Below are 16,623 nucleotides of genomic sequence, written 5' to 3'. Positions count from 1 at the left end.
GACAAATGCCAGAGCCCCAGCAGGTGGGTGTGAGTTTATTAAGTAGTTGTATGAAAAGAAGAAACAACAAGAAGAATTTAGATACCCCGGTAAGATTGTATGGAGGCTAGAAGCTTCCGGGACTAGGCTAGTAGATGGAGGTAGTGAGCCTTTGAGACAACAATTATTACAAGCCAATAAAATATACTTTTACAAATGGGAGAGAAGGGATGAAAAGAATAAGGGAAGATATAGGAATAAGAGGAATAAGTGGTAGATTGTTGAATCTACTCTTAAGTTCTAGAACTACTACTAGCCCCAAATCTTACATTGGTATAGATCTTTGCATATGGATACAAAATTAAGGTTTATTTGGTTACATTGGCATTGATCTTTGTATACTGATACAAAATTAACGTTATATTTAGTTGCAAATACTATGTATCAACTCCTTTTAAGGTGCCTATGAAATTCTTTAAAACGCAATGTTAAGTTCTAGTCCTTTGAAAGCTGCTGTTACAAACTGTTTAGAATAATTAAAAATGCAAGTTAATAATAAAACTATATTCATACTAGATACTAGTTATTACAGAAATGTTTCCTAAGTGGAATAGATATAAACAAGCAACATTTGCCTATTCAGACATAGTACGGATAGATTGTCTTCAAAAACCTCAGAGACAGGATTTGGGGATTTAGCTCAGTGGTAGGCTTGCACTGTAAACACAAGGCCCTGGGGTGATTCCCTGTAGCTCGAAAAAAAGAAAAAAAAAAAACCTCGAGACCCACAGAATATGGCATTGTAGATGCTTTATTATTTATGCTCCTGCCAGTACCTCCTTTCTACTTCAAAGAAGCTGATCAGCATTGGAGGTCCTTATGGTGTTGGCTTCAAATGCCATCCAGCAAGAAGCTGCCCTTGCTTCAACAGAATGTTGTCCTGCAGGCCAGAAGAGGGCACCAGATCCCATTACGGATGGTTGTGAGCCACCATGTGATTGCTGGAAATTGAACTCAGGACCTCTGGAAGAGCAGATAGTGCTCTTAACCTCTGAGCCATCTCCCCAGCCCTAAGTGCAAGTTTTGATTGAAAATGATTTAAATACAGAACTCTATCTTGCCAAGATAGGATAGATAGTAAAGTACTTTCTTCAAACTTGCCAAATACAAATGGGCTAGACGTTATTAATGTAATTCTTACCTGGTGTTTTTCATAATTGTTCTTATGGTTTATAACTTATTATCATAAAAGAAAGAGCCTTTTATTGGACTAAAGGGGGGAAATGTAGAATCTCTTGTGCACTGTGTAAAAGCATTCACCTGTGAATAAAAAAAATTCTATGGGCAATGAATTGAGGTAGGAAATAGGAGAACAGGAAGTGGGAATTCTGGGAAATAGGGATGCAGAGGAGATTCACCTGGACAGAGAGGAAGTAGATTGCATAAACTGGAGGAGAAGTAACTAACCAGTAGAAGAATTTATCCTAGAATAAACTGGATTATTGAGACATGAGCTGGTTGGGTAACAGAGCCAAGGTTACCAGCCAAAGCATTTCTTAATAAATAATTAGTCTCAGAGTCTAAAACTACCAATTTATGACTTCTTTTGTTCTGTGGCTATAAAAGGCCATGAAACCTCTTCTATAGTGAAATATTCCTGTCAGAATAACCTGATTTTATGTGCTCAAGCCAGTGGTCATTCATATCTGGGTCAGAATAAATTCTTAGTTCCTTTAGAACAAGAGTTATACCTTGTATTCATATTTCCCACAGCATGTTTTCCCCGTGGCTGCCAGCCCTCACTGATGGTGGGTCATTGCCATCCCTGGCCTCTCACTGGTCCCTCTCTGACTGCACAGCAATTCATATCCTTCTACAAACTGCATCCCTACAGATCCCTGTGAGAAGCAAGGACACTCACTTCAGAATAGCAAAAGTGAAAAACAGTATATTTCACAACTAGGCAAAGTCAGGCTTTAGACTAGAGCCAAAGAAAATTGGCTAGTTTGCATATTTTTTGGCCAAAAACAGTGCTTTTTAAATATTCCTAATTTCTTCTTCCCCTTCAGTTCTTTTGTTGAGTTGTTTAAGGAGATAGAACCTTCCTGGTGTGTGTGTTGCCCACTCCCTTGAGTATCTTGCCTTGTTAATTGAGGACACAGAGCCTTATCTATCCTGGGTATCCAAACTCTCAGCCCATAAGAAGTTTTCAGTCCTAGATACACTGAAGAATGCCTAGACAATCAATCAGTCATTGACTACAGCTAGGGAAGATAGGGGCTTAGTGCCTTCTGCTTGACTGTGATTCTTTAATGGGCTCTAAATGCATCTCTGCAATGAGAACAGTGCAACAAAACCAAAAAAAAAAAAAAAACAAAAAAAAAGCCTTTGGACTTTGTAAATAAGCAATCAGGAACCCCGTACACCCAAGTCTGCACCCTGATAGCAGAACCAATGACATCTCACTCAAGATAACCCAGACACAGCCTAGAACACCACTTGGCCAGAAAGTGGACAGTGTATACAGGGACCAAGGCAACATTCCACTCTGTACATCTGAAGAGCCACCTTAACCTGCCCTGGCTGGAGTCTTCCCCTGACCTGGAATCAGAAACTTCTGTTAAAGAGAGTGGACCAAACCTTCAGCTAAGTGGCACAGGTGAGCAGCCTTGGGGAGATAGGGTTGGGACTGTAGGTAGGAAATTTAGACTGTGAATTCTGTGTGATGATCTTCAGCATAAAATATAGCTTTTGTTATATTAACTACACATCACCTACCTTCTTGATCCGGACAATTCATACTGTTCAACCTTTTTAAGGGAGCTCAATCTCAAACAATCCATATAATACCCTCTTTTTTTTTTTTTTTTTTTGTCATTCCATGGTCAGGTCACTAAAGGCAGGCAGGCAGGCAGGCAGGCGGGCTCCCAGGTTGCCTGTTTCAGAGTTCTGGGGTTAAAGTAAGTGTGAACCACCACGCCCTGCAGTGGTTCTTTTCTTTCTTCTTTCTTTTCTTTTTTTTTTGAGATGGAGCTCTAAGCAGGCAACCCAAACTGGCCAACAGTGAAGCAATTTTCCTGCGAGTTTCCCGATTAGCAGAACTTCAAGAGCCCGCTACCTCGCCCATATTTTCCTAACACGTAAATATTAAACTGCAAAGGTCTCTCCAAGGGAAGTGACGTGCTCCTAAAAGTCCTGTGAACCTGAGTAGGATTCTCGTTATAGAGATAGGGCACAAAGTGCTGGGGGACGGTGCATCTACCAAATTGGCGGAGTGACCGCCTGAAGGAAATCGGAAGGAGAAACATCCCAACCAGACCAAGAGCAGCAGCGGAAAGGACTCAAGAGACTCCCCCTACTCCCACCCCCAGCGCCCGCCCCCCGGAAGTTTCCAATATTGCGCAAGCGCCGCGCCCAGCTAGTCATCAGAAGCGACGGCAAATTAAAACGTCTGGGACGCAGGCGCGGCTCACACCGCTCCAGTCGTCGGCTCAGGAGCTGTGACGTCAGGTGCCGGCAAAGGTGGTCCACGACCGCAGGCCTTAGCTGCTCTCAAACAGATTCAGCGTTGGCCGGTCGCTCTCCCGCGCCGCTTGCAGTGCGGGTCCAGGAAAGCACCGTCGGCCTCCCCACGCGTTACGTCGCCCTCACTTCCGCATCGCTGATTTCCGGTTACCGCCATCTTCCTCGCGCGGAAGCCGGCTTCTAGGTGGGAGAGCTCCGTAGTGAGTGCAGTGGGTAGTTCGGTCGGTGCCATGCCGTCATCGCCGCTGCGGGTGGCGGTGGTGTGCTCGAGTAACCAGAATCGGAGCATGGAAGCACACAACATCCTCAGGTAGTGCAAGCTCCACCTGCCCTCCGCCCCTCCCTCCTTTTTTTCCCCACAGATCCCGTTCAGACCCCGAACCTGGACTGACTGCCGCAGAAGGTCGGGCGTGGCCCGACCTTACACGCTCCGCAAATCCTCAGAGGGAGTCTGTGCGCGCGACGCCCCCCTGTAGAGTAAGCATCCCAGTAAACCCTAGAGATAGCGTGCTATGCGCGACCTGTCTTGCGTACTTTGTGTCTGACAGCTGGCGGCCCCTAGGTACTGGACGACGAGGCCGTATATAGGCCAAGGTCTTCCGTTCCTGACGTTTGTCTTTCCCGTATGTGTCGTCAGGCCACATTCACTGGAAAGCTCTCAACACATCATGTCAAGATGGAACGAGTCTGGAAGTAACAACAGTGATCTGAGTTGTTAACGTCAGGAACTGTTTGTTGCTGTCTACGTTTGCAAGTCTCATGCACAAAGCCACCACCCCTATCACCCCCATAACTCTAGTCAATAATTTCTGAAGCACACGAATTCATTTGGTTCAGTGAGATTGCCTCATATTTCTTCACGAATTCTCCAGTGTCTAGGAGGGCATTCCTCCCTGATAGTATTTTTATCTTCAAAATCTCTTGACAAACTGAGAAACTGATACATTGCATTACAATTAAAATGTGGTTTTATAAATGTCGACTTTGAAAGTACAGTAGAAATGTCTTTTTCTCCCAGAGTTAACTATGAACTTTTGAAAATTTATAAATCTTATTTTTGACAATTTCGGTTTTGTCCCCCCCCTCAAGACAGGGTCTCTGTAGTTCTGGCTGTCCTGGAACTCACTCTGTAACCCAGTCAGCCTCAAACTCAGGAGATTTGTCTACCTCTGCCTCCCAGCTGCTGCGATTAAAGTTGTGCTGCTGGCTTTGAACTCACTCTTCACCTGCCTCTCTTGTGTTATTACTAGTAGGAGTTTGCCACCATACCAAGCATTCTCTCGTGTTTTCTTAGCAGTCCAAAGTGTTAGTTGCCTGTTATCTCAGATTCTAAAATTTCATTCTTCCTAGTATTTATTACATAGACTTTTTTTTTTTTTTTTACATAGACCTTCTTAATGCTGGGACCACTTACTATAGTCCTCATTTTTCGGTGACCCCTAAAATTATTAAAATTATTTTTGTTGCTACTACATAGCTTGCAATTCTGCTACTTTTATGAATTGTAATGTAAGCATGTTTTCAGATGGTCTTAGGTGACCCCTGTTGAAGGGGGGTGGTTTGCCCAAAGGGATCATTGAGAACAGCTGACATAGACCATAGTCTTTACTTAGTAATTTTGTTTGTTTTGTAGATGGTGGCGTGCTTTGAATTTAAGCAGTGTGTGCAAAAAAGAAAAAAGCTAGCCTAGGACTATAAGACACTATCTCAAAAAAAAAAAAAAAAAAAAAAAAAGGAGTGGGTATCCTACTTCAGATTGTGCCCTTGAACTACAATTCACCTTGCCTCAGTGTGCTGAGGTCACAAGGGTGTGATGCCACGCCCTGCCTTTGTGAGTTATCCACACACATAACACCTAACAGGTTTAAAAAGCACTTTGCAACCTGCCTTTGTTGAGATATTGTGGACTTACTAGTTTTAGGTATTTTTACATTTGTGTCTGGAGATGGAACTTTGGTTCGTGTCATCCTCAGTAATTCAATCTTCCTCCTTTGAGACAGGTTCCCTCCTGAGTCTTGGGAATCAAACTCAGGTCCTCATGGTCCTGTGGCAAGCTCTGCCTCTCCTCTGTACCAACCAATCTTCCAGTACCCCTCCCACACCTCACCCCTTTTTGGCCTCATCTCACACTGTATCTGAGACTCAGGTTGCAATGAAGTTTCAGCATTCCTGCCTCAGCATCCCAAATGCTAGGGTTGTGAATATAATCCACTGTGGTCTGCTTTTTTCCCCCTCTTTCATATTTACACGTTGAATTTAAATATACTTATTTGTGTTTAATGAACAAAGGTGAAGTTATCAGTAGTCAGAGATTTTCTGCAGCCATTGACTTCTGTCATTTCATTGTACCGTTAGTAGACATCAAGTGATTCTTTCTTTTTTTTTTTTTTTTTTGGTTCTTTTTTTCGGAGCTGGGGACCGAACCCAGGGCCTTGCGCTTCCTAGGCAAGCGCTCTACCACTGGGCTAAATCCCCAACCCCAAGTGATTCTTTCTTAAGTGACAACTTCCTTGTGCTGTGTAAATATCTTTGCACAGGTTTTGTTTACTATTTTAGCATAAATTCCTAGAAATGACATCATCACTGGACCAAATGGTGGGCATGTTTTCGAGGGTGCTTTCCAGAAAGTGCATTTTTGTACAGTTTCCGTTGCCTCTCAATCTCAAGAAAGAATCTTTCTTTTTTAAGCCCCAAAATAGAAAAAATATTAAGTATACTTGAAGAGGACAACAGGCAGTAGTGGAGCACACCTTGGATCCCAGCGCTTGGTGGCAGAGGCGGGTGGATCTCTGTGTTTAAGGCCAGCCTGGACTACAGAGCGAGTTCCAGGACAGCCAGGGCTGTTACACAGAGAAACCCTGCCTCAAGAAGAGAACAGGCTAGGCCTCAACTAGAGAGTTGCCTGCTGGAGTTTTTGTTTTGTTTTATTTACAGGTTGCTAAGGCAGAAAGCAGCCTGTAATTTTATCATCATTAGCCAGACCCCATAGTTTCATCTGTAGTCTGAGCCGACCTAGGCTGCATTCCCAACAATGAAAAGTTTTTTTTTCCTGCATGCCTGTTTTAAGTACTATGTGTATGCCTGGTATCCTCATGTGCCAGAAGAAAGCATTGAGTTCCCCTGCAACTGGAGTTATATAGGTGGTTGTGAGCCATCATGTGGGTGCTAGTAGTAGAATTTGGGCCCTCTGGAAGGGCAACCACTGTTCTTAACCATTGATCCATTTCTCCAGCCCCTTTCTCTTTTTAAATATATGTTGAGATTAAAGGTATGCATGCCACCATGCCTGGACCATGGAAGCTGCATTTTTAATTATGAAAAACCCAAAGTTTCCTGGGAATGTAGCTCCAAGGTAGAATATTAGCCTAGTACACCCAAGGTTATTGGTTCAGTCCTAGTTCTTCAAACACAGAGGAGGAGGAAGAGGAGGATGGGGAAGGCGTAGCTCAGCAGCATGCTTGCCTGTTTTGCACAAAGCCCTGGATTTGATTATCGGCATCTCATTAGAAATGATGTGATATAACACGTCTGTAATCCCACTACTTAGGAGGTAGAAGCAATAAACTTAGAAGTTTGTTTTAGTTATTACATAGAGAGATGAGAGTTCAGGCTAGCCTGGGCTACATGGACCCCATCTAAAAGTGAGAGACAGAGGTAGACTTGTCATAGCCAGACAGTGTGAGACCTGGCTGAGTATGTGTAAGTCCCAGAGTAGGAGAAACAAGCTTAGGAGAGATGGTCTGGTGAGTGCCTCCACAGAGGTACTTTCTTAAAGCCATTACGTTCATTTTGCCTGTGTGTGTACCTATAATGGAGTATGGAGGCCAGAGGTTGATGTCAGTTAACCATCTGTTGCTCTTCATCATATATTTTGAGACAAAGTCATACTGACTGATAGCACACTCCAAGTTACTGATGTTTCCACGTCTCCCATGCTAAGATTAGCCAGACACCACCATGGCCAGTTATTTGTTGGTTTAGTTTCTTTAAAGATAGTTTTTCTTTTCCAAGATAGTGTTTCTCTGTAATCCTGGCTGTCCTGGAACTTGCTCTGGACCAGGCTGGCCTCAAACTCAGAGTTCTGCCTGCCTCTGCCTCCTGAGTGCTGAGGCGTACACCACCAGTAAACTGGCTTTTTGTTTTGCTTTGTTTTTTTAAGTTTGCATGTGTCAATGTTGTTTCTGTGTGTGTGTGTCTGCACTATATACATGTAGTACCCATGGGAGAAAATAGCCTAAGAAGAATCCTAGGAATTAGAAGGAAAAGAGTTGACTCTTGCCCTATAAGTCCTTGATTATGGGAATCTCTAGAACGCCAGTGTAGTAGTGACCACATATCCTGGGCCACACTGAAACAGAGACTGCAAACGAGTCTTAGGGATCCCCAGAGTTATACCATCCAGTAACTAGTAACTGACATGGGGTTTGAACATAGGCCACTTTGAGGTGCCATGAATTGCTCTGTTTTTCGGCTATATTATCCATAGTCATTTACATGGAGGTGGAGTAAGCTTGCCTCTGCCGTGTGGTTTTTGGTTATAGGTATACTATAAGAAAGTGAACTGGAGGGTTGGGGGATTTAGCTCAGTGGTAGAGCACTTGCCTATAGCGCAAGGCCCCTAGGTTCGGTCCCCAGCTCCAAAAAAAAAAAGAAAAAAGAAGAAAGTGAACTGGAAATTGTTTAGGAATGTAAAGACTTGGAGCCAAAATACCCATTAGTCCAGTGCTGCAGAGACTAAAGCATAAGGATCTCAAGTTTCAAAGCAGCTTAGAGTCCTGTGGTAAGAGCCTACCTTATAGCAGCTGGATGTGATGATACTTACAATGTGTGGGTGGGACGGGACAGGTGGTTTGGGGCTTGAGTACCATCTGGGCCTTAGGGGGATTGGGGGGGGGGTGAAGAAGAAAAGGCTCCAGGTCTTCACAGTCTCTGTGAGTGTGTGGTACCTTCACAGGTTTAAGGGACCATAGGCTAGGTTTTTGTTTTGTTCCTACAGAAAGTAGAATTAAGACTAAGGAATGGCTAAAGAAAATGGACTTCTGTTTAGCTTTGAATATGAGACAAATCTTGGTATATCAATTATAGTAACAGCTTTAACGACTAAAAGTTACTGCCCAAGCAGGCCAGATGGCTCAGGAGGTAAGCTGCTTAGCTGCCAGCCTGACAGCCTGAGTTTGATTCCTTGGACCTACATGGTGGAATGGGAGGACCAACTCCTACAAGTTGTCCTCTGACCTGCACAGACACACACAGATGCTAAGTAAGTAGTAAGTGTAATAAGTGTATTTACAACGTTATATACCTGGCACAGTGGCACATGACTTTAATACTAGCACTAGACACAGGTAGGTACATTTTTGGAAGTTTGAGGTCATCTTGATCTACATAGCTACTTCTAGGCCACCCAGGGCTACTTGTGAACACAGAACCAAAAAAGTTACTGTCCATATTTAAAATTATCTTCTCAACCTTTTTCCAGTTTTTGTTGAGACAGGATTTGTGTGTGTGTGTGTGTGTGTGTGTGTGTGTGTGTGTGTGTGTGTGTGTGTGTGTGTGTGTGTGTGTAGACTTTCCCTGGAACTAGCTTTGTAGACCAGGCTAGCTTCAAATGAACAGAGATTTGCCTGCCTCTGCCTCCTGGGTGCTGGAATTAAAGGAGTGCACCATCTCCGCCCAGCTTCAACCTTTCTTTGTAGGTAAGAAAATTGGTGGAGCCTATACTTTAAAATTATTCTAGTGATGGCATAACTTTTGTCAAGAGATTTATTTCCAAAGAGTTTTACTTTCTTTATTCTGTGACAAGTTACTAAGAAAAATATCTTAAGAGAGAAAAGATTTGGGCTAAACGTGTCAGTCAATGGAAGAAGGGCATTGCGGAGAGGACCTGATGGAGCAGAGCTGTCTACCCATTCATTCATGGTGAGGATAGGATAAGTTATCATAGCTAGGCCCTGTCTCTTGTTTTTCTCATGTTATCAAATTATGAATCTCTCATATTAACCCACTGATTCGGTTGGAATTCTTTTTGGTGTTTCAAGACAGGGTTTCTCTGTGTAGGCTGGCTGTTCTGCAACTTGCTGGGGCTTACCTTGAATTCAGAAATCCACCTACATCTGCTGGGATCAAAGGAATGCCATCACACCAGGCTCCATGGACCTTTTTGGTGAACATTCATGACCGTACCATAACATCTCATCAGCCTTGAAAGCATTGGAAGATTGATATGTCAACAACATAGAAGTCAGGATGATAGGCCCTGGCTAGTCTTTAGTAAAGATGACAGGATTGTAGTACTTCCTGTTTTGTTTTTAGATTTATTTTTTTTATGTGTATGAGTACACTCTCTGCATATACACCTTACACCTGTGTTCCAGAAGAGGGCTTCGGATTCTATTACAGATGTCTGTGAACCACCATGTGATTGCTGGGGATTGAACTCAGGACCTCCGGAAGAGCAGACAGTATTCTTAATCACTGAGCAATCTGTCCAGCCTCAGTACTTCCTGTTTTGAGATAGACTTGCTTTTAGAAGCAGTGGATTCAGAATTTTGAGTGCTCTGCTGAAATCATAATTTAAAATCCCATTTATCACTGCAGAACATTAAGGGAGTGGGGGGAGGGGAATACCAGAACCTGTGCTTGCAATTTGGACATTTCCTTTGGCATACATTTTAACCATTTTACTTTCCATCTTTGGTACAACAGTGAAACAATTTTGTTTTCCTTAATGTAGCATTTTCTACAATGAATTCACTAATAGATTTTTGATAGGTGTGAAAGATATTTATTTTTAGACAGAATAGTTGCCCTTCGGGTAAAGCTGTTGGTTGTCGGGAGTATTTTTATAGCATTCACTGCCTTTATGTAAGAAGCAGATTGTCACCATACAAGATGGGCTGTTATGCCAGTTTCAGAAGCTTCAGAGAAAGCAGAGCTTCTGTTGCTAATTAGCCTTTTTGCCACCTGGGAACAGCGTTTTGAGGGGAAACAAACTGCATTGCAATTTATTTTTAATTAGTATGCTTAAAAGTAATAGTTCAGGGGTTGGGATTTGGCTCAGTGGTAGGGCGCTTGCCAGGCAAGTGCAAGGCCCTGGGTTCGGTCCCCAGCTCCGAAAAAAAAAAAAAAGAAAAAAAAAAAAAAAAAAAAAAAAAAGTAATAGTTCAGAAAGTGGGGGGAGGGGAAGCACCTCCTAATGTGATGGCTGACCATGCAGGCAGCTCTGGGGCTTGCAGCCATATCAAGACTAGGTCATGTTGTTTGGAGGATGATGTACTTGTAAGAATGTAGACAGATTAAAATGGAGAATATTCCCTGTGGAAAACTCCTACAACCTTCTGGGGGTTGTGGCCGTGTCTGTCATGCCCTCTCCAGTGCTCTTAGAGACCTGCTTGGTCTGTGTAATGAGAGTGTTATGTGCATTTGAAGTGCCTCTGTCTCCTACCTTACTTGTTTTGTTAGCTTCCTAGGCTAGTCTTGATCCTGAGCTCAAGCTGATTCTCCTGCCTTTTAGCCTGCTGAGTAGCAGAGACGTCAGGCTTCTGCCAAAGGGTGTAGCTCTACACCTCACTTAAAGCACTTCAGGAAAATAACCAAAAAGGGATGAGCCTTATGTATCCAGCTTTGTGCTTTTTCCATTGTTAAAATATTCTGGTAATCCCTTTAGTGCAGATCTCAGGCAATGAAGGGAGGGACCTTTTAGGAAAAGTGGTCTCAGCCTTTCTTGGTTTGTCTCAATTAAGGCGACCTTTTGAATACCCAGTTTATTCATACTCGGTCACAAGTAGCTTTGGTTGTAAAACTTGAGATCTTTCATGTCACTCATGCCTGGGGAGAACGTGCCAGGATTCAGAGCAAAACTACTCCTGAAGACCCTTATTTAGCTAATGACACAGTGGCTTCTCGTCACTTGAGGCACAGGACTCTTTGCAGATACTCTTAAGTCTGTGTAATTCTCAGCTCCTGTCACAGTGCTTTGCTGTGCAGTTTACGTAACATGTGACCTTTTAGGGCTTGCTCTTTTCAGAGATGATCTTCCCTACTGCCAGGGCATCGCTACCAGTCATTCTCACAGTGTGACCATCCTTTTACAAATTTGTGTGTTTTTATATGTGTGTGTATGGGTGTGTGTGTATGCGTACATACATTTTGAGTTTTTTGTTTTGTTTTGTTTTTTGAGACAGGGTTTCTCTATGTAGTCCTGGCTGTCCTGGGATGTGCTCTGTAGATCAGGCTGGCTTCAAACTCTGCCTGCCTCTGGAGTGCTGGGGTCAGAGGCATGCACCACCTTGTCTGCTTGAGTTTGTGTTGTTTTGTTTTGTAATATAAATCTTATTTGTCATTCATTGCATGTTCTAACTTAAATTTTCTATTATTTGTATTTTCTTGTGTGTTGTGTTTTTACTTTCATGTATACATGTGTACCTTATGTGTGCATAGTGCTCATGGAGGGCAGAAAAAGGCATAGGGGTGCTTGAGTGAGAGCTTAGTCGTAAGAGCACTTACTACTATAGAAGACCCAGGTTTGACTCTCAGCATCCATGTAGCTGTTCACAGCCACTCGTAATTCTAGTTCCAGGTTGCATGTGAACATACATCCATCATTCATACAGACATACATACATACACACACACAAAACACTTATCTGCATAAAATAAATCTAATTTTAAAAAGAAAAAAGAAGAGGGGAAGGCATCAGATCCCCTTAAACTGCAGTTGTCAGTAGCTATGAGCCACCACATGAATGCTAGGAATGAACCTGGGTTCTCTTTAAGAACAAATATTCTTCACTGCAAAGCCATCTCTTCAGCCCCTATACTTGTTCTGCTTTAACCCTCATTGGCTTGCAGAGCAAGTCTTTGTCTTGTGATCCTTAATCCCAGCACTCATGGAAGGCAGGCTCATGGAGGTACTGAAGCCCCATGATTTGGGCATGTGAAGCATAAAACTTAGGGTTGCAGCATCAACAGAGGAGACAAGCAGATGCTCTAACCACACCTCATTCTTGTTCGAATTTCTCTAAAAAATAATTCTTTTATTGTATATTATCCAAGTTGGTAAGCAGATTGTTTCAAATTTAGATTCGGGGAACCTCTGCTTTGGCCCTCTCAGGAAGGCATTGTGTTTAGGTTTCCTGTCACATGTCCTGAGTTCCCTTATGTCGCCTTTGTAGTTATAAACAACAGCTGGCTTTTTTGCTTTCCCGAAAACTCACTCTTTGTTGGAAGTTTGTTTCAGGTTTCACAGCTCGGTGCATGTAGACTTAGGGTTGAATGATGGTTCTCTGCTTTAGGTTGTGTCCCTTGTGTCATATTCTGGGGGCCTGGTTGTACAGCTCGCACATTCTAGAAACATGGGAACTAACTCAGCTTTTTATTAACCTCAGTGGCCTCAGCTGAAGTATCCTACAGAGCTAGCTCCAGGACAGAAAACATATATATATAATTTGTTTTTTTAAGAATAACCAAAAATATAACCATATATATAATTTATAAATTTATGAAAAAATATATATACTTTTTTTTCAGAGCTGGGGACCGAACCCAGGGCCTTGCGCTTGCTCTACCACTGAGCTAAATCCCCAACCCCATATATACTTTTTTTTTTTGGTTCTTTTTTTCGGAGCTGGGGACCGAACTCAGGGCCTTGCGCTTCCTAGGCAAGCACTCTACCATTGAGCTAAATCCCCAACCCCTTTTTTTATATATACTTTTTTTTTTTTTTTTGCGACAAGTTTTCTCTGTCCTGGAACTAGCTCTGTTTGAACAGGCTGACCACAAACTCAGGGATCTATCTGCCTGTCTCTGCCTCCCAAGGGCTGGGATTAAAGGTGTTTACCACAGTGCCTAGCTAGAATTATTTTCTATATGTCTGCCTCTGTGAACTCTTTGTAAGTGATGTGTGTACTGATATAGGACTGTGCTGCCTGCTACCAGCTCTCTTTAGCCAGACCTTTATGCTGCTATTCGTGGAGATGATGATACAGACCGTCAATTGATTTTGCCTAGACTTAAACCAAGTGGTTTGTTGGCTTTCGTGATCACAGGCAACACTTTGAACGTCTTTTGTGTGCCCCCTCCCCTTTTTGTGTGTCTGAATGAGTTTCTGGAAGTGAGGTTCTGGGTTGCATGTATAGGTGGTTATACTCACTTAGGTGTGGACGCTACACTGTAGCTGATGGCTGAGCAGCCTTTTGTCTAGCTGCAGTCATGTCGTTGTGCTGCTGTCCGTTCACAGTCCACCAGTCATTTACTTTAAACCTGTAGCATGCTACCATGTGACATCCTCAGGATATAGCAGTGAACTAATCTGATTGATCCTTCCCTATTTGTTCCTGATTCTGTAACAGACTCAGAAATGACTCAGAAACAGACCTATGAGCTTTCAGTTTTCCTTACTCTTCTTTATTATCATACATATTTCCATCATCACTTTTTGGAGTTTCAATATCTATTCTAGTCCAGTACAGACTCAGATTTATGGTCCTCTGGCCTTAACGTCAGATGGTGGTGGAATAGGTCTTCACTCACTTTTTCACTTTGAGCTCTTTTAAATGGAATAGTTGAAAAGTAGTACCTGCACGTTTTGTTTTTCTCTTACACATGAAATAAAATATTATTAGATGTGCAGGTCATTTCTTTCCTAATGCTATTGTCCCTTCTTGGGGTTGTAAGTCCTGCTTCTTTTGTGGAGCTCTTTAGCATTTGGGGCTGGGCGAGTCTACATTAGCAGTTATCCTGCACACGTCAGGATGCTGAGCAGCGTGTCCTGAGCAGCGTGTTTACCCAGTTGTGACAGTCAGACGCTTCAGAGATTTCCGAATGTACTGAGTTACAATTAAACGAACAACAATAAAACAGAAGTATGTATAGTGGCATGACTTGAAGGCTAGCCAGATGTATATAGTGAACTCCAGGTCAGCTTGGGCTACATACTGAGACCACGTCTCAGAACAACAGCAAAAGTACAGAAAGGCTTTACCACGGTGATGCTTTTTTGAAGTCATACACAGTGATACTAGCCTTTAATCTCAGCATTAAGGAATCAGAGGTTGTTAGATTTCTGTGAGTTCAAGGCCAGCCTGGTCTATAAGAGTTTCAAGGTTCCATAATGAGATCCTGTTTCAGAAAGCCAAAAAGCGAGGGGGTGGGAGGGCAGCTCTGAGTTGCATTTTGGGAGCTGGTGTCAGTGGTTAGGAGCATTTGCTGATTTTATAGAGGACCTCAGTTCAGAGCTCAGTTTCCAGCAGCAATGTGATGGTGTACAATCATCTACAACTCTAGTTCTGGGGGATCCAGTGATCTATTCTGACCTCTTAGGTCACCAAGCCCACAGGTGGTACATAGACATACACGCAGGCAAAACACCCACACACATAAAAATAAATCTAAAGAAAAATTTTTAAAGATTTAGTTGTTTTATGTATATGAGTGTTCTATCTGTGTGTATGGCTGCACACAAGAAGAGGGCATCAGATCCCATTACAGATGGTTGTAAGCCACCATGTGGGAATAGAACTCAGGACCTCTGGAAAAGGAGCCAGTGCTCTTAGTCACCGAACCATCTCTCCAGCCTCCCCTTTTCTTTTTTTCGGAGCTGGGGACCGAACCCAGGGCCTTGCGTTTGCTAGGCAAGCGCTCTACTACTGAGCCAAATCCCCAACCCCCAGCCTCCCCATTTTTAAAAATATTCATTCATGGGGTTGGGGATTTGGCTCAGTGGTAGAGCGCTTGCCTAGGGAGCGCATGGTCCTGGGTTCAGTCCCCAGCCCCGGAAAAAAGAAAAAAAAAAATTCATTCATTCATTTTTAGGCAGTTGACCTAAAGCTTTTATTTCACTAATAGGTCCACAGGCTGGTGGGTAATCCCCACAGGGCCACCTCAGGGCCCACCTCTCCATCCCCTGCCCTTGGGCTACCCGTGCCTCCTTCATTTTCCTCCACTTCTTCCTTCAGACCAGTCACCACTCACGTTCAAACTCCTTCTTTCACTTCACGTAGTCCAGGTGCTCACCGTAGTCCCAGTCAGCTGCTCGTGCTTGCAGGCCACGAAGTTGGGAAAGCTGTTGCACTTGCACTTCAGCAGCGGATGAGGTGGTGGGCACAGCAGTGACATTGATGCAGTGTCAGCTGGGCATCGCTCATCTTCTGTTGTGGCCACCATCTCTTGTCCTTGCGCTCCAGAAAGCCATAGTCCAGTGGGACTCTTCGACTCAGACTCCACCGAGTGCCGGGTCAGGTGCACCCCCATGGCTACTCTGCCTTATCCTGCTTTAGCAGCCAGGGTTACCTCGCTTCCACCTGAAAGCACTGCCCCTTCAGTGTCTTCCACGTCATCCAGTCTGCGGCCAATTTTTTGTATTTTTAAGGATTCCATTTTTGTTAAGTTTAAAAGAACCCAAGTCAGTTGGCCTTTGTGGTGTGCGCCTTTAATCCCAGCAGTTAGGAGGCAGAGGTAGGTGGGTCTCTGAGTTAGAGGCCAGCCTGGTCTACATAATGAGTTCCAGTATAGCCAGAACTACATGGTGAGATCTGTCTCAAAAAACCCCAACCACGTCAAAATAAAACCAAGTTTTATTCCAAATTAACTTCTTATGCATGTAAACCTATTGTGACAAACTTAAAATTGTGGTTATACAAGATAATAGTAGGTCCCTGATTAAACACAGACATGTCTATGTTTTGAGGTGCTTTTCTCTTGATGCAGATGTAGCTTGCAGGGTCTAATTAGGTTGGCCTATAGTTCTTATGCATTTTCTCTGGTTTTTCAAAATCTGCAATCTGCTGGGTTCCATGGAAGTCACTATAGCTGTTGTGTCCCTGCAGGACCCCTCTTGTGTACTTAAGTCTTTGTTGCTAGGGAGTTAGTTGGTCAAGTGACTACAGTGTTCCAAATTTCAGTCATTCAGCATTTTGTGTTTAGAGTTACAGCATTGAACAGCTAGAGTTTCCTACATTTAGCTTTGTAATTCCAATTCTCTTCTGATTTAATTTATGTAACTTGTTAGAAAATTTTTTTTAAAAAAATGTTTTAGCATTTGGTTAAAATTTTTAAAATGTAGGTTAGGTGTGATGGCACAGGACTAATCTCAATACACTGGAGGCAAAAGCAGGCAGATCT

General features: G+C 43.1%; 2 protein-coding genes across 2 annotated transcripts in view; both read left to right on the top strand.

Moving 5' to 3' along the window:
* The window catches only part of LOC116891772 (ubiquitin-conjugating enzyme E2 R2), a 618,378-nt gene that overhangs the window by 62,246 nt on the left and 539,509 nt on the right, over window positions 1-16,623 (top strand). The gene's annotated exons all lie outside the window — the stretch shown is intronic.
* Ssu72 (SSU72 homolog, RNA polymerase II CTD phosphatase) overlaps window positions 3,416-16,623 on the top strand; it is a 29,778-nt gene continuing 16,570 nt past the window's right edge. The window contains exon 1 of the mRNA XM_032893056.1: window positions 3,416-3,814. Coding sequence (XP_032748947.1) covers window positions 3,735-3,814 — 80 coding nt within the window. The 5' untranslated portion in view covers window positions 3,416-3,734. The remainder of the gene's footprint in view (window positions 3,815-16,623) is intronic.

This window comes from Rattus rattus, chromosome 1, assembly GCF_011064425.1.
Source record: "Rattus rattus isolate New Zealand chromosome 1, Rrattus_CSIRO_v1, whole genome shotgun sequence".
Lineage (NCBI taxonomy): Eukaryota > Metazoa > Chordata > Mammalia > Rodentia > Muridae > Rattus > Rattus rattus.
This window is presented reverse-complemented; position numbering and strand designations above follow the sequence as displayed.